The sequence below is a fragment of the Cyclopterus lumpus genome, chromosome 12 (assembly GCF_009769545.1).
Source record: "Cyclopterus lumpus isolate fCycLum1 chromosome 12, fCycLum1.pri, whole genome shotgun sequence".
NCBI lineage: Eukaryota > Metazoa > Chordata > Actinopteri > Perciformes > Cyclopteridae > Cyclopterus > Cyclopterus lumpus.
This window is the reverse complement of record NC_046977.1, coordinates 4,086,766-4,111,290: the sequence shown is the minus strand read 5'-3', so window position 1 is coordinate 4,111,290 and position 24,525 is coordinate 4,086,766. Positions and strand designations below refer to the sequence as shown.

General features: G+C 40.6%; 2 protein-coding genes across 5 annotated transcripts; both read left to right on the top strand.

The window, feature by feature from the left end:
• Positions 1 to 284: 284 nt before the first annotated feature.
• Positions 285 to 4,731, top strand: mat2al (methionine adenosyltransferase II, alpha-like). Of its 2 annotated transcripts, none has more exons than XM_034547595.1 (9): positions 285 to 589; positions 1,549 to 1,626; positions 2,005 to 2,127; positions 2,215 to 2,327; positions 2,801 to 2,944; positions 3,129 to 3,347; positions 3,455 to 3,637; positions 4,031 to 4,164; positions 4,283 to 4,731. In XM_034547595.1, the coding sequence occupies exons 2-9, from the start codon at positions 1,554 to 1,556 to the stop codon at positions 4,383 to 4,385; spliced, it is 1,092 nt and encodes a 363-aa protein (XP_034403486.1). In that variant the 5' UTR covers positions 285 to 589; positions 1,549 to 1,553; the 3' UTR covers positions 4,386 to 4,731. The 2 variants fall into 2 exon arrangements, with proteins under 2 accessions (XP_034403486.1, XP_034403485.1); XM_034547594.1 differs by having other exon boundaries at positions 286 to 644.
• A 1,659-nt stretch (positions 4,732 to 6,390) lies between these two features.
• Positions 6,391 to 21,293, top strand: LOC117740926 (aryl hydrocarbon receptor-like). 3 transcript variants are annotated; one of them, XM_034547592.1, is made up of 12 exons: positions 6,391 to 6,739; positions 9,801 to 9,979; positions 13,764 to 13,876; positions 13,949 to 14,038; positions 15,804 to 15,924; positions 16,475 to 16,614; positions 17,312 to 17,496; positions 17,589 to 17,698; positions 17,788 to 17,929; positions 18,221 to 18,984; positions 19,033 to 19,871; positions 20,312 to 21,293. In XM_034547592.1, exons 1-12 carry the CDS (start codon positions 6,681 to 6,683, stop codon positions 20,405 to 20,407), a joined length of 2,838 nt encoding a protein of 945 aa, XP_034403483.1. In that variant the 5' UTR covers positions 6,391 to 6,680; the 3' UTR covers positions 20,408 to 21,293. The 3 variants fall into 3 exon arrangements, with proteins under 3 accessions (XP_034403483.1, XP_034403481.1, XP_034403480.1); XM_034547590.1 differs by having other exon boundaries at positions 18,221 to 19,211; positions 19,260 to 19,871; XM_034547589.1 differs by having other exon boundaries at positions 18,221 to 19,871.
• The last annotated feature ends 3,232 nt before the right edge of the window (positions 21,294 to 24,525 follow it).

Genomic DNA, 24,525 nt, shown 5'->3' with positions numbered 1-24,525 from the left:
TACCACATCTAAGGTGATTGAGGTGAGTTATCATTAAAGTTATACTATCTTTAATCATTATTTTGTATTGTATTTTTATATTTCTGTAATATTTCTGTAATATTTTGTTTAATGTTTATTTTACTAAATGTATATATTTTAATATATATATATATATATTATAATGTAATCAGTATAATATAAATTATATATATGTTATAATTTAATTTAATTAAATGTTTATATTTACGTCGTGCGTCAACGCCATCTTGAGGCTGTCCCTGCTGCTGCCTGAAGGACCCTCGCTTGTAAACGCCCCCCGTCAGCTCTTCAGACGTTTATTTAAAAATAAAACACATATATAGGGCGATAGGGCGATGAGTACTTTAACTGTGGTGTATTCATTAGCCTATTAATATTATTACTTTTATTTACAGTGTACGAAAACCGGTTGTTCCCCATACTTGTCCGTTTAATCCGCCTGTCGTAAATCGGCTTTTCGGCCGTCTAACGTTAGTTGCCGAAGTGCGACGGCAACCGTTTAATTACGTTAAATTCGTGTTTTCCAGCACCGACCGACGAGCTGAAGATGAACCCGAGCGGAGCGCGTGTGAGTGGGAAGACTTTCCTGTTCACGTCGGAGTCCGTCGGAGAAGGACACTCCGGTACTGCGTTCATGTTTAACTGTATTTATAACTACTGTGGTAGTACTGTCACATGGCTAAGTACCACGTTGAGGTACTTTAGTATTTCCAGATATATATATTCCACTATAGAAAATACCATCCCTTTTACTCCACTCCTGTTTATTTAACAGCTTTAAGTTACTTTAATTATTATTATAGATTAAACTACCAAACAGTATATAAAGTAGTTGAAATAAACACCACATTTACCAGCTGCAACATTTAAGTCATGAAGCAATGATTATAATACAATAATGTCATTCATTTTATTCAACAATATAAACAAAAGAGATAACATAGTATTAATACACTGTAATGTGTAATGTTGCTACTTTTACTTAAGTACAAGTCCTGAGTACTTCTTGTAAAGTACTCATTATGCCCATTCCAGAATATTTTACATAATAATACTGGATTATAATTATTGATGCATTAATGTGTTCGTCACTTTAATGTTGCAGCAGATGAATGTGCAGCAAATTTGAATTACTTTATATATACGGCTAAGTAGTTTGATTTATAATAATACTTCATCGTTAATCAGTTAATACAGTATATATTTCCATCCATCCATCCATTTTCAATACCGCTTATCCTTAATAATCTTAATATTCAGATTAGCTAATGTTGTCAAATAAATGTACAATACTGTCTTCTGAATTGTAGTGGATAGGAGAGTAAAAGAGCATATAACGGAAATAATAAAAAAGTACTTAAGGACGGTACTTCATTACCTTTTTAACCGTGGAAAGTATTTTGCCCCCGACGTCATGAAAGATGTATTTATCTTCTGCATACGAATCATTAAATCACATTCAGCAGGTTCTGAAGAGTAGTACGAGTATTCACTTATTTATTTTCCGTTTCTGATTTGTGTTCTCAGATAAAATGTGCGATCAGATCAGTGATGCCGTGCTCGATGCGTACCTGAGTCAAGACCCCGACTCTAAGGTGGCCTGTGGTGAGTTCTGTGTCATGATATCAAAATTAAACCCGTTTGGAGGATTAAACTGCTTATCCAGATGCATCCAACTAACAATAATCACAAAACAGTAGTTCACAATTAACATTTTATTTTGCAGAAAATAAATATATAATAAATTAATTAATAATAAATATATATATATATATATATAAAATATATATATATGAATATATAAATATATATATATATATATATATTAATATATATATGAATATATATATATATATATATATATATATATTTATGAATATATATATATATATATATATATTCAGATTCAGTTAGAATGCAACAGTTACAAGGACATCTTTCTGAAAAAGACTAAATATAAAAAAACATGATGTTTTGATACAGAATGTGTGGCGAAGACGGGAATGGTTTTACTGGTTGGAGAAGTGACGTCTAAGGCCATCGTGGATCTCCAGTCGGTGGTCCGAGACACCGTCAAGAAGATCGGCTACGACGACTCTTCAAAAGGTGTGTGTGGAAGGTGGGGGGGGATTCTTATTTAATAACTCCTCTCTTAGATTTAGGATTGACTTGAGTCCCAACTGTGCTCCGCAGGTTTCGACTATAAGACCTGCAACGTGCTGGTGGCGCTGGAGCCGCAGTGTGAGGAGATATCGGACTGTGTGTTTGAAGGCAGGGACCAGGAGGACATCGGGGCCGGAGACCAGGTTCAACATTTTATTTTTAATATAAATGTATCAGAAGCTGATTGTACATTTCCTTCACAAGAGTCCACAGCCATGCTCGCAGCTCTATGAGGCTGAACAATTCCAAAAAGACTTGTTACGCTGTAAAACGCTCCCTTTTTTTAAAATTTTACTTGTATTGTTTGTTTTTTTAACTTAATATTTTAGTTACCAGGAGGAACTTTTGACTTCATCCTTTTGCCCGCTTTAGATTCAACTTCTTAGGAAGCAGAAATGTCGTTAGTGTTGGTCGGAAAGCAACGTTTTGAACAAAGGTACATTTATAAAAAGTTTAAAAGAAATCACAATAAAGTTATTATAAATTATGCTGTATTTCAGCGAGGACCAAAGTGGTGGATAGATTTTTTTTAAACTGCTTTTACAAGATTTGAAGAGACACTTTTAACATGGCGTCTCAGACTTTCTTCTCCACGTGTGTCCGCTCGTCTCCTCAGGGTTTGATGTTTGGCTACGCCACCGATGAGACCGAGGAGAGCATGCCCCTCACCATCCTCCTGGCTCACAAGCTCAACTACAGGATCCGAGAGCTGTCGCTCAGCGGAGAGTGTCCTTGGATACGACCGGACTCCAAATCACAAGTGAGCCGTCTTTTTAAAAGCTCCGACTCTGACCCCATTCGGATTCAATACGTCTTCAACGACTTTTACAACAGCGTACAAAGGCGAAAAGAAGCGTTAACCGGCGCTCGGCTCGCTCGCCCTCCTTTTTCCTCCTTCCATTCTCAGAACCAGAGTTACTGCAACTGCTCCCTCTCCTCCGCAGGTCACAGTGGAGTACAGAGACAACTCGGGGGCCATGGAGCCCCTGCGAGTTCACACCGTGGTCATCTCGGTGCAGCACATCCCGGACATCACCCTGGAGGAGATCAGACGCAACCTGATGGAGAAGGTGGTGAAGGTGATCATCCCCGCCAGGTACTTGGACGACAAGACCATCTACCATCTACTGCCGAGTGGGAAATTCCTTAAGGGCGGCCCACAGGTGAGTGAGGACTGAACCACAGAAGGGGAAGGGGGGGGGGACACGTAACACAAATACATCCATGCATCAAGCAGAAGTTTGACGTTTTCTCGATGGTGTTCGTTAAGAGCGATGCAGGACTCACGGGGCGTAAAATCATCGTGGACACATACGGAGGATGGGGCGGTCACGGAGGAGGGGCTTTCTCCGGAAAAGACTACTCCAAAGTGGACCGGTCCGGAGCGTACGCGGCACGCTGGGTCGCCAAGTCTTTGGTGAAAGCCGGACTGTGCCGGAGAGTCCTCGTTCAGGTGAGGAGGGTTAGAGCCTCGGCGGCGCCGTTTGCTGCAAACTAAACTGGCCACGAATGATTTTAATAAATACGACGACATCATTATTATATTGTGGATTGATCCTCTAAAGTGGTGTCGTCCTCTTGCTCTTGGTGTTAATGTCCCAAACGGTATATTGTAGTAATGTACAAGTGCATTTGGAGCGCTGTGTGTTGGACCGTTTTCCTGCAAACGTTTCACAATAAAAGCCTGGACAGGAAATTAAAGGATTTCCTTCCACGGAAATCGATAGAGGGCTTTTATTTTTTTTAGACAGGAAGTGTTGAGTTTCTACGATTTACATCCGATCTCACCAGAAGTCAGAAGATCTTCTGATAGCTGATCGATAACGACCTGTGTTCTGGTTTTTAGATCTCCTACGCCATCGGCGTGAGCCGGCCGCTCTCCATCTCCGTGTTTCACTACGGCTCATCGAACCGGGACGAAGACGAGCTGCTGCAAATAGTGCAGAAGAACTTCGACCTGAGGCCCGGGGTCATCGTGAAGTACGCGTTTCTCTTTTTTTCACAACTGAGAAAAACAACTCTTGTTTTTAGTGTTTTATTATTATTTTTTTAACGTAAATATAAGCGTTAATATAAACTTTTTGTTTCTTTTGTCCAGAGAGCTGGGGTTGAAGAGGCCGATCTACCAGGCCACCGCCTGCTACGGTCACTTTGGCAGAGAGGAGTTCCCCTGGGAAAAACCAAAGACTCTGGTGTTTTGAGTTTTTTCGGGGGGTCGGGTGGGGGGGGGGGTCAATCACATCCTCCTAATAGTCAAATATTCAAGGGAATCTATTTTCTCCAAATACTGTGAGCTGAAAACATAAATGTATTCTACTCTTTGACCATAAACTGTAAAGGCCTTTGTTGAAGAATTCATTTTGATTTTAACAAAATCATGATTTATGTTGTTTCCCTGTATTGGTAAAAGAAATAATGATCATGCAGTGAATGTGATTTTCTTTATTTTGAATATCGTGGATGAATTGTCAGGTATTGTCAAATTTTATTTTAAAAAATGCTGCATTTTTAGTAATATTTGGTGATTAAAACACGACACGAACATCCTCATGTACTTCTGTCATCTTAAATTTGAAGTCCTTTTACTTTACTTGATTCGCAGCTAGAAAATGGCCATTTGAGTAATGATACTTATTTACTTTCCACCACCATCTTGAGGTGAGTTATTACAGGTATAATGTGTAATAAGTTTAATTTACTTGTGTTTAGTTGTATTTCACTTTGTTTTGTTTCATGTTTTTTGTTTTATTAGCGCACCGATGAAGTTATTCTAATGTTTATTTATTATTATTATTATTATATATCTTCCAGCTTGGGCTCATGCATACATCATTTAAAACATCCTGAGCGAGCTGATATGTGGTTGTCCGGCTACGGTCGGACAAAATGGCTCAGTGGCGCCCCCTGGTGGGGAGCCCCAGCGTTGCGTTTCACCGAGCATAGAGGTTATGTTTGAAACCCAATCCAAATGAACCTTTTCATTATATCAATTTCACAATTTCAAAAACAAAAAAAGGGGGTCTTTGAAAGGTTGTTTTAATTTGTTTAAATCTGGACCAGGAGGGCGACTTTCTCCGGAGGCTTAGCCCAGAAGAGCGCCTCTCCCCTGGGAAGAGGCGGACAGAGACGCCGCTGGGAGGGACTCACCGAGCCCCAGGCTCACGTGCTCCAAGAAGGTGTCATCACGGAATGAGGTCTCCGATGATAAGGTGGCGTTGTGCTGATATTAATAAAGTAATAAATTAATCAAGGTGTTGCAGGCCCGCATCACATTGCATGACATTTCGCTTTTATCCACTTAATGAGGAAGGCGAACAGCTGATCAGCTGACCTCGACACAGGAAAGGTCAGACTACCTTCAGTAATACAAATATTAAAATGTTAATCCTAAACGCATTAGGAAAAAAAATTCAAACAAAAAATATTTGAAAGTCTATATCAAGATATATTATGCTAGATAAGAATTTTTTTTTTTAAGTTTAAAATTGACATTTTGGATGAAACTCTTCCTCGAACATGTTTATTTTTTACCATTTGCTCTGTTGTTGTATGACCTCAACTGCAAATGCTTTGTTGCTATATAAATATGAATATATATGTATGTAGTAATATACCTTATATGTTATCAATTGCGATTGTTATTACATGCTTGTAGGTGAGTTTTTATTAATGTGTAATGCATCTCCTTTGACATTCTGTTATGTTACAGACAGTACAGCATATTTACATTCATTAGTTACAGGCTTACATTTAGGATTGTATTCAGAGCTCAAGTCCTGGGTCCAAAATGGGCCCCAACAATGCTGCTTGCAGCTTTAATTTGACTTCAATCTTTTTCTATGTCATGTTAATTAATTTTGCTTTGTTTGATTGCATTGGACAACATGTGTAGTCCCTCCTCCAATAACCCTGTGATGACCTGAACCGCCACTGGATGGAGTCACAGGCTGCACAACATTCATCAGGAGTGTGTGAAGAACGATGGAAAGTTGAGCTGCCGACACTTTTATGTTCAACAAGGAGGTAAAACGACCTCCACCCCTCCGAATAACTGAGAATATAAGGGGGAGAAGTGCTTTTACATGTGCGCAGTGTGTATTCCTTACAGCTGAGGATAAAGGAGAAGCTGTACACCAATCACAAATGGGGAGGCAGATGCTGTGATGGTACAGTGGATCTGATTGGCTGAAGCGGAGCGCACGCGCCACTCGCTCTACTTCCTTTTGAAAGTTACTTTTCAGCTTCTGGTCGACATGGTGGCAGCAAAAAAAAGACTTCATGGATTTAGAGTTTTATTTTCGTTTTGTTTGTCCTATGAGCCGAGTTCCAGTTAAATAACCCGTTCATTTGTTTTATTTTTAATGGACCCTGCAGGCAGGAGAGGAACATACTGGGGTGTGTCTGGATATTTAATATGTAAACAACCCTTTTGTTTTTGTTTTGCACATTCGAGGGAACATTAAGAAGACAGCTAGAGGTGAACCTCGAGCTCCAGCATGCCGGGGAACAGCGGGCTGTACGCGGGGAAGAGGAGGAAGAAGCCCGTTCAGAAAAGGTCCGTTTTTAATGTTTGTTTTTGTGTCACAAACAGACCCGAGATCTGTGAAAGTGAGCGGGGTTAATGCGAGTCACTGCACGTCACACCTCCATTAACACGGCGTTATTATTATTAGGATTAGTACTAGTATAGTAGTAGTTGGTGTAGTAATACCACCAATCCTTTGCATTCACCAGTTTTTCCCCACCGAGGCACCATCAGGTTGTTGTTTGTAGTTTGACTTCAGTGATGAGTGATTTATCGGACAGATGGACAGCTCACCTGCAGTGGAGGGTCACGCGAAGGTAATGACGTCAGGGGGAGATAAGGGGGAGTGGGGCAGGTGATACTACTATAAATACTCTGTTACTGCGTCGAAAGTGTCTTTCTGAAGTAAAAGTACAAAAGTATCAGCATCACAATACTTTAAAGAGTACTCATTGTGCAGCGTTTTAGAATAATATAAACATAGTGGATTAAATTGATGCATTATGTTCATCATCTACATGCATCTGATAAGGGTGCAGCTAATTTATATTCACGTATATACTAGAACTGTAATAATACGTCATCATTCATCAGTTGATTCATATTTGTTATGACCAATCTGTAAAGTAAACAAAGCTGTCAGATGTATGCAGTGATGTTAAAAGTACACTATTTCCCTAGAAAATGTAAAAACTCACGTAAAAGTACATGAAAAGTACTTCAAAAACTATTTTGATAATGATTCAAGGCATTAAAATGTACATTTGTTCAAATGATTGTAATATTTTGGTGATAATGTTAATGTGTTAGTATTAATGTTGAGGTTTTGGACTAAACAAACATTGTGAAGGCATTTCTCAATGTTTTCACTATTTTTGTAGAAAACCAAACAATTTATTGATTCAAGGAGAAAACAATCAGCAGATTAATCTATAATGAAAATAATCATTAGTTAATAGTTGAGCTCAACCAACTGAAACAGTACAATCCTGCTTTTGCAGTATCCCATGAATCATAATAATCTAATGATGAATAGATGTCACATGTTACTTAAGTGTCACTTACTTTTAGTTAAGTAACATTTTTGAATGCATCCTAACTGACGTTTTCTTTAATTGTAGTATTAATAATGAGGTGCAGGATCTAAATACTTCCTGCACCAGTCAAAGGAAGTCCAGAAGTCTCGCCTACGACTCTGAAAACAACGGAGGGTTGACGACGCTGTTAAAAACAGCATGCTGCTTTACATTTGGACCAATAAGACTCCGTAGGTCCATCAAGTCTTCTTCACGCCGTACGCCCTGATATCTCGTTGTGTCCGAGACACCCGAGCCGCCCGAGGCCGGCGGCCCGAGTCCGGCGGCCCGAGTCCGAGTCGATCACGTCGATCACGGAAAAGCTTCGACTCGACTCCAGAGCTCCCTGACGAGCCTTTTCCTTTTTAGGACGTCTATATTATCTCCAAAAAAAAATCTGATAGAGTCCTTCCGTAACTCCATTTGATGATTTGATTTGACGTCGGACGGTGAACATTTCAGAGGAGATGAGGGGAAATAAACCCTTAATTCACATGATTATAGGCTCCATTGACAGAAAGTCATTTTAGCTGATCGCACTTAATTCAAACTGAACAGAAACAATAATAAACTCATCAAAAAACATTTTTGATTAGTCTTTCCACTCTTCCATCAATCACCAACTTCCCTTAAATTCACAGTTATATGTGAAAATAAACAGTTGTTTCAGCCACGAGACTCCTGCACACATATGCACACTAACTATTGTTGAAAAGATCATTTACTCTCCCTCTTCCTCATTCCTTCCTTCGATACTGTCTCTCCTCTTCCCTGCATCTTTCCTCAGATCTCTGTTGTGTTTGGTCGGGGGAAAAGCTTCTGCGTGTCCCGACACGTGGCAGAGGAATTACATTGGGGTAATTTGTAGTAATAATAACTCGCGGAGTCGTGACGTAACTCTGTATTTTTGGTCGCGTACTGTTTAGCCACGCCATCTTCAATGTCTGTCAGCACACAATGAACTAACTCAACTACTTTTGGAGGGGTTGCCATGACGTTTAGTGCAGACGTTCATGATCCCAAGAGGGTGAACCCAGCTGACTCTGGTGGTCCTAAACACTAACGACGCCTGGATGGGTTTTTATGACATGATGAATTGCAATATATCAACTTAAAGGATTCAGTGATACTAACATTAATTGCATTTTATAGATGAGTAATATGTTATAGTTGATAATTGATCACTATTAGTTTGTATCAGTGTGTAAATCCATTCATTTGTATTAAAAACAGTGGAAAAGTACTCAATATGTCTTGTTTTCCCAAAACATAAAATAAGCAGATTCTTACATTCGAGAAGCTGGAACCATCAAACATTTGCTGTTTTTGCTTCAATAAACACTTTAAAGCAAATTAAAAAGTAGGATTATTATTATTATGACTTAAATGCTGCAAATGTTCACATCTCTGAAGCCGAAGTCATGGACTGATTATCGAGATAGTTTCCATTTCCCTTTCAGTCGATCGACTAATTCATTTGTTTTCAGTTGTGCTCGTACATTTTAATTTTAAAATATGAATTCACAAAGTACCTAAAGATAAGTCGAGAGTGGCAGGAAAGTACAAAGTACCTCAGTTCAGTACTTGAGTGAATGGATACTTTACACCACTGATTTATTTGTGGACGTCATTTCAATAATGAACTCTCAGTTAAATCTCATATTTCCGGGGGAATGTTCTTATGAATATAACAAACTCAGCCTCCTAAAACCAGGAAGCCGAGTCTCCGTTTGATGCTTCCAACGGTTTATTTGGGAAGCATCAAACTCTCAAACTGGAATGTTTCTCAGCAGACGTGTTGTTGTTGTTGTTGTTGTTGTTGTTTTTAAAGTCGTTTGAAGGCCAATGAAGACGAGAGCTCGTTACAGGATGTGAAAAGTTAAAACCTCAAAACTCCCACTTGAACTCGAGCTGTACATTCCAACCGCGTGTCGTAGATCGTCGAGCGGAGCGAACAAGTTTTAGCAAGCGAGCGTCTCTCAACAAAGCGTCTTTGTCTCGCGTGTCCTCTGCAGCGCCGAGCCGCCGGCGGCGAAGGCCAATCCCTCCAAACGCCACCGGGACCGTCTGAACGGAGAGCTGGAGCGCCTCACCGGCCTGCTGCCGTTCTCCGAGGAGGTCAGAGGTCGTCTGGACAAGCTGTCCGTGCTGCGGCTCAGCGTGGGATACCTCAAGGCCAAGAGCTACTTCAACGGTCAGTGACCTCCACCTCGGAGCGCTGTGGTAACACAATGAAGCTCTTCTAATATGAGATCAATTAATATGATATCATATAATATTGGATCAAATTAGATCGAATTAAACCATATTAGGTAATCCCGAAGGACATTCTTGTGCAAGAGTTTGATCAAAGTTTACAACAGAAGCATAACAAAAAAACAATAGAATACAAATATAAACATGTAGCAACAATAGAATAACACTTGTTATTTGTATAAGAAGTGATTCTGACAGCAGGGCCTCATATAAACTAAAATATAAACATATAGGAACAATAGAATAACAATTATTGTTTGTATAAGAAGTGATTCTGACAGCAGGGCCTCATAGAAACTAAAATATAAACATATAGGAACAATAGAATAACACTTATTGTTTTTGTATAAGAAGTGATTCTGACAGCAGGGCCTCATATAAACTAAAATATAAACATATAGGAACAATAGAATAACACTTATTGTTTGTATAAGAAGTGATTCTGACAGCAGGGCCTCATATAAACTAAAATATAAACATATAGGAACAATAGAATAACACTTATTGTTTGTATAAGAAGTGATTCTGACAGCAGGGCCTCGTAGAAACTAAAATAAAAAAGTAATTTTGAGCTTGATATTGAGAGGGATATTGTCAATAATATTGAAAAGTAGTAAAAAGTTATATTGCATATGATATTGAAATGTAATATATATATATATATATATATATATATATATATATATATATACTCATTTACTATACTTCAGTACACATTTGATATTGTGTATTCACTCTACTACACTTCATTAGTGAATTGTTGTACATTTTACTCCTGAAAGCTTTAGATACTAATATAAATCAATAATTTTTGCATTAAAAACAAATGATTAGTCGGTTGACAGGAAATTAACTGGCAAATATTTTGGATAATTGTTTTGTAATTGTTCATATAAACAAATGTCACGCAATCGCCTTCTTAAATTAAAGGTTTTCTGCTTTTCCTTGTAATAATAATTGGATTTAAAATAAAAGCAATTGTTGCAAAAAATCAAAATATATAATATAAGAAGAATACTATAAAAGTATGATACAAATACTATAACAGATATTGACAATATATCAGAATTAATAACAAGCTGTGCAGTTTTTAGGAGGAGTTCTGTGCAAAAATGTGCAAAAGTTCACAGAAGGAATAGTTCATTAGTGGTTAATATATTAAAATAAGCTCCACCTACAACAGTAGAATCCAACTTTTAAGTTAAAGGATGAGTAATAATAATCTAATAGAATATATTATAGTAGAAAAGTACAATTTTCAAAAGCAGGACTCTGTGGAGTACTTTCACAGAGTGGTTCTTCTACTTCAGTAATGCGTGTGAACACCTCACGAGTGTGTGAGGAATCGAGGTGTCAGGTGAGGAATGGAGGTGTCAGGTGAGGAATCGAGGTGTCAGGTGAGGAAACACGCAGCGGCGGACATCTTTTAGTGGCCGAGCTCCGAGTGTTCTGGGTGTTGAGGGAACCCGACACCTTGAATCAGTGTTGAGTTTCCGACAGCTGACTGAAAGGTCGAGCTTTTCACACACTTTACATTATTGTCTTAATTCCAGTGTCTTTTCTTTCTGGTTGTTTACCAAAAGATGTTTAAAGCACAAGTCCGGTGATGGAAGATATCTCGTCTCCCACTCAAAACATCTCAATGAGCATCACCACCAACACACTGCAGTTTATTTTGACACCAAATCTGGATCAGTGCCCAACAAAATAAAAACGAGCACATTATTTATCCTTTTACATGTATGAGACATGTTCTGAAGACGTAAATCTTCAATAGGAACCAATGGGTCGTGAGGCTGAAGGACGCAGACAGGAAGACGGGGAACGTACCGACAGACGGACCGACACACGTTCTCGATTTATGGGATGGATATAGAATAACGACAGCTGCGCTTGTGTATGTTTGGCCACCCTGCGTCAGCTTATTGTTTTTATTTCTGTCATGTTCTCTAGAATTATTATTGTATTATTGCATTTCCATACATTTGGAAGACTCAAACGATACATAAAAAAATAAATAAAAAAAAATAATCCAGTTTTTTTAGTAGCCTGATTTAATGCCTCATCGCCATCGTTCTATGACCACTTAATTAAAAGCTGGGGGACAAAGTATGACCACTAGCCTTTACGTGGAGTCATACTTCAAATATTCGTGTGCACAGTTTGAACGATATTTTATTTTTACCCCCAAAGCAAACCAAGATGCTCCCACCAGCTGTTTCAACCTAAATATACTTTTATTTTTTATTTTTAAACAAACCAAAATGACACAGTAACCGGTGCCATCGTGGCCACAGATGTTCCACCCAATGATCCCAGCAGTCTCTCTCTCTCTCTTTGTGCCTCTCTTTGCTCTGCTATCGCAGATCGCTGCTGTTGATGGAGCAGAGACGGTGTGTGTGTGTGTGTGTGTGTGTGGGTGGGGGGGGGGGAAGTTAAGGGGAGTCGGAAACAGAAAGAGAGGGAGCCGGCAGGTGAAGGGCGAGGGAGAGGCTCCCGTCGGATGAAAGTAGAATCTGCATCTGCATCATGTGATCATGTGATCATGTGATCGCCTTTATCTCCTCCTCTGCTTTGATGTTCATCCAGTATAGAAGTGTAGAAGAAGTGGACGTCTCAGCGTATTGTTTTTAAGTTCATGTCAATGCTGAAACTTTTGTACTTTTACTAGTAAAAGGTTTGTGTGTGCGTGTGTGTGTGTGTGTGTGTGAGAGAGTGCAGGAAGGTTAAGCACAAACTCATCTGTTGTTCCCTTGAACGGGTCCCAGGTTGATGCTTCTGCCGTCACCACGGTGAACCCCTGTCGCCGTAGTAACAGACTCCAGAGTCTGCACCGCACAGGAAGTCGGAAACCGCGGGGAGTTTCTGTAGAGCTGGATGATCGCGATGATGTCTGCTTCCTCAAGGGGGGGAGTGTGTGTGTGTGTATGTGTAGGGGGGGTGGGGGTAACGAGGTTGCAGCGAGGTCAGCGGCGTCATTAACGGTATTTTTCCTGCGAGATAAATCTGCCGAGTCATGGACCGGACGAGGCTTTGACACACAACACTGCTGCTGCGTCATTGGACACATTATTACTTTAATAGAGTTTCAGGGGGCTGGAAATGAAAGTTGATGCATTAAAGGAAGCAGAAAGGAAGCAGATTTTCTCCTGATTTAATACTCACTTGCTCATTTGTGTCAACGGACGGGACATAACGGAGGGTTAGGGGTTAGGAGTTCACTTGTAGGAAACTTTAAAGAATGCAGGTTCAACAGAAAAGAAGTGAAGAGTTGAACTTTGATGAAGTTTCAGTGCTTAAAGATATTATGCCAGTTTCCAGGTATCTTATCAGGTAATATTCGCTTACCTCTGGTAGCAGATATTCATATTTAACGCTTGATAATTGCTCTACGTTACATGTTGTGTTGGCTTGTTTATAAAAGAAAGACAATGTTTTTTTTGGATCTATAAATATGAAGTATTGTATCCCAATATTTTATAGGGATTACATATTATATATATATATATATATATATATATATAATATTATATCCCTATATTTTTAGGATAAATATAAAAATATATATAATGAAATTAATATTTTATGAATATAAAACAATAGTTTTAGAAATATGTTTTTTGGTGTAGAAATCTCAAGACTTGCATCATGTCTTTACCCTCTCAGTCTATAGTTTTGGTTGTATGAATGACATATTGCCACTTTTCTTTTCTGTGCTTCAGCATCGCTGCAGAAGCATGTGAGGTCGGCTCCTCTCGCGTCTGCAAACGGCCGAAAGGAACAGTCGGTGTCTCTGGATGGAGTGAGCTTCTCAGAGGGGGAACTCCTTCTCCAGGTACAGAACCAAACACACATTACAAGCGTAAAGTAGCCGTGTATTCATTTTGGATTTCTGTTATTCCTGCAGGCTTTAAATGGGTTTGTGTTGGTCGTCACGACTGACGGAACGATCTTCTACACGTCCCCGACCATCCAGGACTTCCTGGGCTTCCATCAGGTTAAACACAGTGTTAACATCTGTCTTTGTACCAGTGATGAAGGAAGTATTCAGATAGCTTAAAGGAACTTTTAACTGGTCCTGAACCAGTCTCAGTTTAGTCCATGGTCCTCTATATGACCTCCACCAGTAAACAGACCATCAAGGAGAAGATGGTCTTAAGGCTACTGGGGGAACCAGAACCAGAACCAGGACTGAGAGGGGCAGACTGTCAGACCCTGCTGCAGTAAAACGAGAGGTTTTCTAAAGGGACACTACCACGTTAGTCCACAGGGGGCGCCAGAACCAACACAACATGAAAGTTCCTTTTAGTAACTTTAAGTGACAGTACTGTTGTTTAAGAATACTCTATTACAAGTCCTGTGTTAAACACATTACTTAAGTAAAAGTACAGAAGTATTAACAGACAAATGTAAGTGTCAGTGTTACATTTCATTCAGTTTAACACTACTTCTGTTTTTAAACATTTTACAGCTCCCTTACTCCCTTATTTTGAATATATTTCTCACATTGTTTATTCTCAACATCTTTTTTTTGCATCTATGATTGTTGAACATTTGCTGTTTTTGTTTTTTGTTGAGCACTTGGCGTAAACCTGATTATGATTCCAATTATAGATGTGGAGTAATAAGTACTAGTATATACTGAAATGTGGTGGCGTAGGTGTTTAAAGAAGCATAACACAGAAGTAAAGTACCTCTAATTGTACTTGTAGTATGTAAACTCCTTCTTGTAGTACTTGTAGTAACGTAAATACTTGTAGTACGGTAAACTCCTTCTTGTAGTACTTGTAGTAACGTAAACTCCTTCTTGTAGTAACGTAAACTCCTTCTTGTAGTACTTGTAGTAACGTTAACTCCTTCTTGTAGTACTTGTAGTAACGTAAACTCCTTCTTGTAGTAACGTAAACTCCTTCTTGTAGTACTTGTAGTAACGTTAACTCCTTCTAGTAGTAAAGTAAACTCCTTCTTGTAGTGCTTGTAGTAACGTAAACTCCTTCTTGTAGTACTTGTAGTAACGTAAACTCCTTCTTGTAACGTAAACTCCTTCTTGTAGTGCTTGTAGTAACGTAAACTCCTTCTTGTAACGTAAACTCCTTCTTGTAGTGCTTGTAGTAACGTAAACTCCTTCTTGTAGTAACGTAAACTCCTTCTTGTAGTGCTTGTAGTAACGTAAACTCCTTCTTGTAACGTAAACTCCTTGTAGTGCTTGTAGTAACGTAAACTCCTTCTTGTAACGTAAACTCCTTCTTGTAGTACTTGTAGTAACGTAAACTCCTTCTTGTAACGTAAACTCCTTCTTGTAGTGCTTGTAGTAACGTAAACTCCTTCTTGTAGTAACGTAAACTCCTTATTGTAGTACTTGTAGTAACGTAAACTCCTTCTTGTAACGTAAACTCCTTATTGTAGTACTTGTAGTAACGTAAACTCCTTATTGTAGTAACGTAAACTCCTTATTGTAGTACTTGTAGTAACATAAACTCCTTCTTGTAGTAACGTAAACTCCTTCTTGTAGTACTTGTAGTAACGTAAACTCCTTATTGTAGTAACGTAAACTCCTTATTGTAGTACTTGTAGTAACATAAACTCCTTCTTGTAGTAACGTAAACTCCTTCTTGTAGTACTTGTAGTAACGTAAACTCCTTATTGTAGTAACGTAAACTCCTTATTGTAGTACTTGTAGTAACATAAACTCCTTCTTGTAGTAACGTAAACTCCTTCTTGTAGTACTTGTAGTAACGTAAACTCCTCCCCTCTCTCTCCAGTCCGATGTGCTCCACCAGAGTGTGCATGATCTCATTCACACGGAGGACAGAGAGATGTTCAGATGTCAGCTCCACTTCGCCCTCAAACCCAGCGACTCGCACTCGGACGTGAGAGCACAAGGTGCGACTTCAACTCGTCAATATCTACCTGTCAAATATATATAACACATGTTCTTATCAATCGATAAGATGATATTAGAACACAACTATTTCGATTGAACACATTCCCGACTTCCACTTTGTCGGTTCAACGGATTTTCTTTTTCTTTTTTTCTTTGTCTCGATCAATAAAGTTTTATTTGAATAGCGCCTTTCAAACAAATCGATGCACCACCAAATAAAGTTAAGAAAAATAATAGAATGAATAAAATACAACACTAAATAAATTGATCATGTTAAAAGATTAAAAAAAGAAAATAAATTAGAGCAAAAATAAAATAGAAATTGCATAGAACCACATAAAAAAAACATGTAATAATAAACAATAATACTAAAACCCATAACATTATAGAACACTACATTAAAGCCAGACTAAATATGTCCATTACGTAGATATTGTTTTCCCCACAGCTCGGAGAATATTATAACTGAATATCTTCAGGTTTCGATCGAACAAAATTGATCTGATACGGCGCAGAAACACACGAGTTTGAGATGTTCCTTCTCTGCAGGTGGCCAGTCGAGCAGTAAAGCTTGGAGCCGCTCCGTGAGCTCGCTGCCTCAGTACGTCCCCCCGGAGAACTCCTCTTTCCTGGACAGAAGCTTCTGCTGTCGCCTCCGCTGCCTCCTGGACAACACCTCCGGATTCCTGGTAACGACGTCAAAGCGTCCGTTAACCCACGAGCAGCGGGGGAGGGGGGGGGGGGGCGTGTTACCTTGTTTTCCTGTGCCTATAAAACGTCCTGCTCGTGGGGCAAAACTTTACGAAATGTCACGATTTTAAACCTCGACTTGGTTGCTTTTTCTGATGGAGGCGTTCGTCCCACGTGAGCCATTCGAGGATGGTTGAAAAGTTATGACTATATGACACATTTTGTGAATCTTTTTCAAGGAAACATGCTTTTCAAACCCGCCGGAAAAACAGCTTCATTGCTTTTAGCTAAATGCTAACATGCTAACGTTTGAAAGGTATAATGTTAACCAAACGTTGGACAAATTAAATTTACCAGCTGCAACGTGAAAGTGGTGAATACATTAATGCATCAAAAATGATCATCCAATAATATCATAATTTATGATTCTGAAGGAGGACGATTTTTTTAACTTATTTTGCATTCGAGAATATAGACATGGTGTTGATAATAAACGCTGAACATTTGAGAATAAAGGCAAAATACAATAAAAATATTCCTCCTCATATTTTACCTTTATGCACTTGGTCCTAATACTCTACCGAGTAGTATTGCTTTGTTTACTTTAGTTAAAATACTGAGTACTGAGTACTACTACCGAGTACTCCCAAAGTGATGGAGCAGCATGGATGTAACCTCGGTCTCCTCCACCTCCAGGCTCTGAACTTCAACGGGCGTCTGAAGTACCTGCATTTGCAGGGGAGCACATTTCCTCCTCAGCTGGCTCTGTTTGCCATCGCCACTCCTCTGCAGCCTCCCTCCATCATGGCGATCCGGACTAAGACCCTCATCTTCCAGACGAAACACAGGATGGACTTTGCTCCCCTGGGCATAGACACCAGGTGAGCACCTGTGGTCAACTTCTTAATATAAGATAATGTGTTTAATGCTTAGCAGGAACAGCTGCTGTAACAGCCTGTGTGTGTCTTCGCAGGGGGAAGCAGGTGTTAGGATACACAGAGATAGAGTTGCTCACGACAGGCTCTGGCTATCAGTTCATCCACGCCGCCGACATGATGTACTGCGCTGACAACCACCTCCGCAGTGAGTTACCCCTGCAAACACACACCGGCGCCGCGCTCTTTCCACCTCTCAGTGCTGCCGTTAACCTGACTGCCGTCACCGCCCCGCAGTGATCAAGACCGGAGACAGCGGCTTCACGTTCTTCAGGCTGCTGACCAAAGTGGGGCGCTGGTTGTGGGTTCAGGCCAACGCCCGGATCGTCTTCAAGGGAGGGAGACCCGACTTCATCATCGCTCGCCAGAAATCCCTCACGTAAGCGCCGGCTTCTTCTCTCACCGCCTATAATATGTTGTGATAAAGTCATTCGAGGGGAAACATGATTTGAATTAAGGTCGGCGTATTAAAAATGGAGCAGTTGACGCTTCGCCAGCTTGCTATTATTCTGAAGAGCAGGAGAATTTAGTTCATTACAAATGTACAAATGCAGGAAAGAAACTCCGATTTCATTGTGATCTTTTCTTCTGAAAAAAACAAACATACAACCCCCGATTTAAGGATTTGAAAGTACGGTGATTTGCAGCATTAATGTATTTTTTTTTGCAGAAACGAAGAAGGAGAGGAACACTTGCACCAGAGAAGACAGCAGCTCCCGTTCAACCTCGCCACGGGCGAAGGAGTCCTGTACGACGTGGCTCTTGAACCCATCCCCGGTCTTCCTGGCTCCGGCTCTCCGGGTACCGCGGAGCCCGCGACAGAGAACCCCGCCTCCCTCCTGGGATCCCTTCACCGGCAAGACCACTCTGTTTACAGCCAGCCGCAGGAACCCAGTGCCCAGCTCCCGATCTTCACCCAAATAGAGGACCCGGATTTAGAGCGACCCCAGTCGACCTTGGAGCAGGCCTTCCTGGACAGCCACGCTGTGCTCAGCGTGCCGAGCCAGACCCGGGGCTCGAGGTCCATCACGGGGGACCTCACATCGGAGTCCATGATTGACTCTTTGCAGCAGATCTTGGAGGATATAGTGGATGGAGGGCTAGAGGGTCTCGACGTTGAGGAGACAGAGCTGAGGGACTGGGAGAGCACCCTCGCCAGGCTGAGTGACGAGAGGGACGACGTATCGAGCGAACTAAATCACATCTTGGCCAACGACGTGTTCTCCTACGTGGAGGAGGCTCTGAGGAGAGAGACAGCGCAGGGTTCACTTCACGTTAACAAGTTATCCATCCAAGGACAGCATCCCGGGACTGTGTTTTCAAACGACGCGTGGCGGCAAACGACGAACGCCACGTCTGTCTTTGCAGAGCAGGCTCCGTTCGGAGATGTAGAGCACGCTCCAAACGGAGACGTGGAGCAGGCTCCGTTCGGAGATGTAGAGCACGCTCCGAATGGAGACGTGGAGCAGGCTCCGTTCGGAGATGTAGAGCACGCTCCGAATGGAGACGTGGAGCAGGCTCCGTTCGGAGATGTAGAGCACGCTCCAAACGGAGACGTGGAGCAGGCTCCGTTCGGAGATGTAGAGCACGCTCCGAATGGAGACGTGGAGCAGGCTCCGTTCGGAGATGTAGAGCACGCTCCGAATGGAGACGTGGAGCAGGCTCCGTTCGGAGATGTAGAGCACGCTCCGAATGGAGACGTGGAGCAGGCTCCGTTCGGAGACGCTCTCGGTGCCGCCGGTTACTCGGTGGCACACAAGCGGTGTCGCAACGCTCCGCGGGGACACTCCTCTTCACCGTGGCCTCCGGGCAGCAGCAGCAGCAGCTCTCACCGCTGTGGCAACCAGACGGCGTCAACACAATCCTGCCCCGCTGCAGGGACGCAACGCTCTCGGCCTCCATCTGTTCAACACACCGACGGTTTCCATAGCAGCGGCCGCGGCTCCAACCAAACTGTGCAATACACACTAACCGGTTCCCAGCAGCTTCAGAGCCCGTCGGCGTGGCAGCAGTTCCACCATCACACATCGACACATTCCTCACACGCGACCCGCTCATCCGGCAGCTGCATGTACGAGAAAAGAGAGGGTGGCGAGCCGGACGCCGGGCCTCTTCTGGGACCTTCGTGCTCCAGAGGAACCGCAAACGTTCTATTCGTCCGGCCCCGTGCGAGCACGACGGGCGGAGACCTCGGTCCGGGGATGGCGCAGGCGATGGCGGCCGGCTGCACAGATGTGGACAACGTCGGCTTCGGATCACAATTTCCTCCTGAAAGTGGATCAATACAGTCGTCGTTCTTCTGTTGGACCGGTGACGCTCAGGTAAAAATAAAGACTTTCATAAACTCATTTTGGGATGGAAGGGCTCGGATTGCTTCCCAACTGTTTGTCCAGATGCTTGTGATTTGTCTTGGAAAACACATTATTAATAATCGGGCGGTTCTTACTCTGTTTTGATGAGCCTCTCCTCCACCTCAGCTGTCTATCAAACACAGAGGGTTGTGAGGGATTTCATTTAGTTAGATAGTTGCAGCCCTTTCTAGATACATACGTGCACGAAACTCTCCAGTTTGAATCATCACTTGGTTCTAAAATAGCTGGTCCTTTGATGTAAAAAAAAACAAGTACAAGTGTGTGCATAACAATTCAAGGAGAGGAGATCAACAACTCTCTCGCAGGGATTTAGTCTGAATGATCCAAGCACCAAGCTTAAAGGAATAGTTTGTTATTTTCAGGATAATCACCGTGTTTTTCTCCCACAGATCCCCAAAGTGTCCCTGAACGGTGTCATCGACCCGTTCGCCTTCTCCGCTCTTCCCACCGGGAGCATCAACCTTCCCCAGAACGACGGCACATAGCGGCTCGGAGACTCCGAGAGATTTGCACGAAGTACGATGGGGAGTTTCCCGTCTGGGATACTCGTGGTATTTCTGCGGCTCGCCGAGAAACACGAAACCCTCTCATTTCAAACTAAAAAAAAAACGTTTTGCTGCATGACAGCCTTTTGCTGATTTTGGGTCGTTGGACTGATTTATTGTACGATCTTTTCCAATAATCATCTTTTTACTCAATATGCACACTAGGAGTAACCAACAATATATGCGAGTAGACTCAAGAAAAAATCCTCTTTCAATGTCCAGTTGATAATTATTTTAAGACGGGCCTCATGAGTCGTGAACTTCTACTTTTACTAGTTTTGTTTTTGTCTCGGCGTCTGGATTTTACAAAAAAAGATTGAAATATAGAAACTAATCTTTTCCCGACATGTTGGAAAATATTGTGACTCAGCAGATGTTTTCCGTATTTTAAGAGTTACATTTGCCAATTATCTGGCAGTTTTAAAAACAACGACAATATGTCGCCATGTATGCAGTTCTACATTGAATAAGCATGATAGACATAACTTGCACACAATGCAGTTTTAAAATACTGTAAAATCAGTTTGACAGCTCAATGTGAACAGATCTAAATTAAGGGGTGTGACTCTGAACTATACAAACACGGCGTTTAAATCCGTCTCAGCTGCGTCAAAGAAGAACTTTGTTTACCTTGTCAAGTCAAATTATATTCATAGTAAAGTACACATTTATGCATTCTTGCCTGGAGGAGATCGCCATATTATTGCGCTTCTGTAATTCATTCAAAGTCATTCTACGCTCTGTAGCTGCATTGTGTTCCTCGTGTACAAGATATACCCACTGGGGACATGTGTAATTTATTTAGCCATTAAAGAACTGTAACCCCTCTTGTTACCTGCATGTATTACTCTCCGTGCCACACATGAAGCGTTATCTCTATTCATATGGGGACACACTGTGTGATTGTATTCAAACTGGGTCACCCGCTGACATCTCCAATACGAAGAGGTATGAGGTTGAAGCCTGTTATGATTGTATGCCAACTTGTATTGTTACCTGTGGAGTATCTTAGATGGCTCTTTCACGTTTTTGGTTCCAGCCTTATTGGTTTCACATCAATCCTCTTGATATATATATATATATATATATATATATATATATGTATGTTCCCACAGGCCATTATGTAACCGTCAGCTGCATCCCTTTTACGTCTGCCCTCACACGGCAGACTCCCCTCGGCCTCTTTTGTGTCTCCTGTGTTTTTGATTGGATGCACAATCTTTTCTTTCTTTTTTTTTTTAAAAAAGAGGCCCAACAAGATCAAGAGCCAGCAGACATTCTTTGAGACTGTATATGAGCACAATGGTGCCCGGAGCTGAATGACATTGCCCTAACCTGTGTTAACACTCCTCAGTGGAGGAGGGAGTACTCAAAAAACATTTACTTAACTAACAATAACAAAACCACAGCGAAGAAATACACTGTTCAAATGTTTACCTAAATAAAAGTACAGAAGTATTACCATCAAATGTATGCAAAGTTATGTAAAATGGCCAAGTACAGAAGGGATTAAGTCTCATCTTAACCTGTAACTCTACATCGCAGTTTGTGTATTGTTTCATAATGTTTTGCATTTTAAATCTTGTAACGAGCTATGAAATAGATTATGTGTGGTCATGTGAAACAATTTAAATATTCAACTACTCGGTTACCTCCCATCACTTAAAATTGTAAATAATTCTGAATTGAATGCTTGATAGTTTTAAAAAAGTGGGTGATTTTATTAGTTTAAACAAAAAGTGTTGTAATTAGTTGCCAGAGGCTCACAACGCCCCGAGTGAGAATATGACAATGCGCATGCTCCAAACTTTCAGTTTCAACCTGAGCTTCTGATTGGCTCGTAGTTGCCAGCGGACGCCGGGTCCTTTACTGAAGAAGACGGTAAATTACCTGTCGTCACCATGAACTGTGTTAATTACCTTCCACACTAAACTTTTAAAAGTCTGTCTTTTTTTGTTGTTGTAAATACATGAGATTAAAAACCGAGGTGTCCACCGGCCGCCGGGTGTTGTAGCGAACTAAACCTCTGGTTAAAATAATCAGATATAATGGTTCTCCGGGACAAAAATGGCCAACGGTAACTAGCTAGGTTAGCTAGCCTAACTGTAGTTAGCTGCTAACCTAGCTAGCTAGTCCGAGAAGACGCGTTTTGCTTCTCATGTGTTATTCTCGGAGGGGATGATAGATAACTGGCCAAGAACATGATTTCAGGATCTCAAACATCGTTCTGATGGGGTTATAAAAACATGAAAGCAGCAGGACGACTATGTAAAATGGCGCAGTTAACCGAGCTAACGGTTACACAGAGCAGGTAGCCTACGTAACTAACGTAAATGACGTAACGCTACGTGCCCAGTGGGGAATCTCAAATACAGGGAGGACATTTAACGTTATGTCGTAGTTGATGGATTTAGAAATAATTTATTTTTGTGGATTTGCTGCTAAAATGTATGATGCCTTTTTTTGCTGCATTGATTTAGTCATACGGTGTCTTCATTGTACTTTAACTTGAGTAGGATCTATTATTACTCTTTCCTCCTTTTTTGAGTAACCACACACTGCATATATATATATATATATATATATATATATATATATATATATATATATATATATTTAAATATGGTGTGTAAAAGTTAAACGTTTTTTTTTATAATTGTGACATTTATTGCTTGTTTTTATGCATGTCCTTGCAGAATGGTTTACTATTGAAACAATGTACTAAATGACTTTTGGTCACGTTTCTAATAATAGATATTTGACAATAGACTGTAGTGAGCTGGTTCGTTGAATATAATCTTCCTTTTGGAAGCATTCTGTTTCATCTCCTCAGGTTACCATGTGTGTTGTTCTTAAAGGGTTTCTCCTCTTGTCTAAGTGAGCAACCGCCTAATGTAATGCTGAACTATTATGTTGGTCATGTAAAATAAGCAAAATACCTTTTTTATTTTATTTAAAGCTTAACCAAATCCAGCGCTGCAATCCAAGCTGTCCCAGAAGAAAAGGCTGACTATTCCGTCTGAATGAGGAATTAAAGACTGAGGGAAAATAAAGTAACCCAATATCACAATCAGCTGGACCTGATACAACGTTCTCACGCGAGGAATCTGATGCTCTATTAGGACGTGAAAAGAAAAAGAGGGAGACATGCTTGTGAAAAAAGGGGGAGATAGAATGAGGGAGTGACTCTAAAAACAATCAACTGCTCTGGGAGTTGGTTCATGGAAGCTAAAGGAACATTAGTTCAGCTTTAGTTCACAAAGGGTAGATGAATATTGCCTAGAGGTAGTCTGTATAGGAATAGATTATAATGAGATTTCAAATTTTATATTGGCTTGCCTCGCAGTTATTAGCAGTATTTTCATTTTCTGTTGTACTTCCAGGGCACTACATTTCAGAGGGAAATGTACTTTTTACTCTACACTATAGCCTTTTTCTTATTGTTTTGACAGCTACAGTTATTTTTCAGATTATGATTGGTTACCTCATACCTAGAAGCAAAGTCTTACTTTTTGGTGCATTTCATAATAAATAGGCAGTGTTTTTGGTAGGGCGTGGGAATATATTTCGATATTATATTGATGTTCTGATATGATTTTGAAGTGTTGTAAAAATACCTTAATCTAAATTACTGACGATTATCCATAACAAATATTATTGTGTAATTATTAGCGAAAGCACAAATAGTCAACCGTACACTAATATCAATATTTAGGTATGTGACATTCTCCTTATTGCCCAGGTGGAGTTTTTGGTCACAGCGTAGTAATTCCATTAACAATATATATATATATATATATATATATATATATATATATATATATATATATATATTTCTACCCTAAACTTCTCTGATGAGGACCAAACAAATAAATATAAAACAAAGTATTGGAGTTTAAGTATGAGAGAAAAGTCCCAAAAATACAAAAAAAGATTGTTGTATGAGAACTTAGTTTCTTCTTTTCTCCCATTAATCATCTCTCGACCCCCTCAGATGTATCTGGTGACATTTTTGAAGGGGCTCGACCCCTATGTTGGGAACCGCTGGACTAAACTAG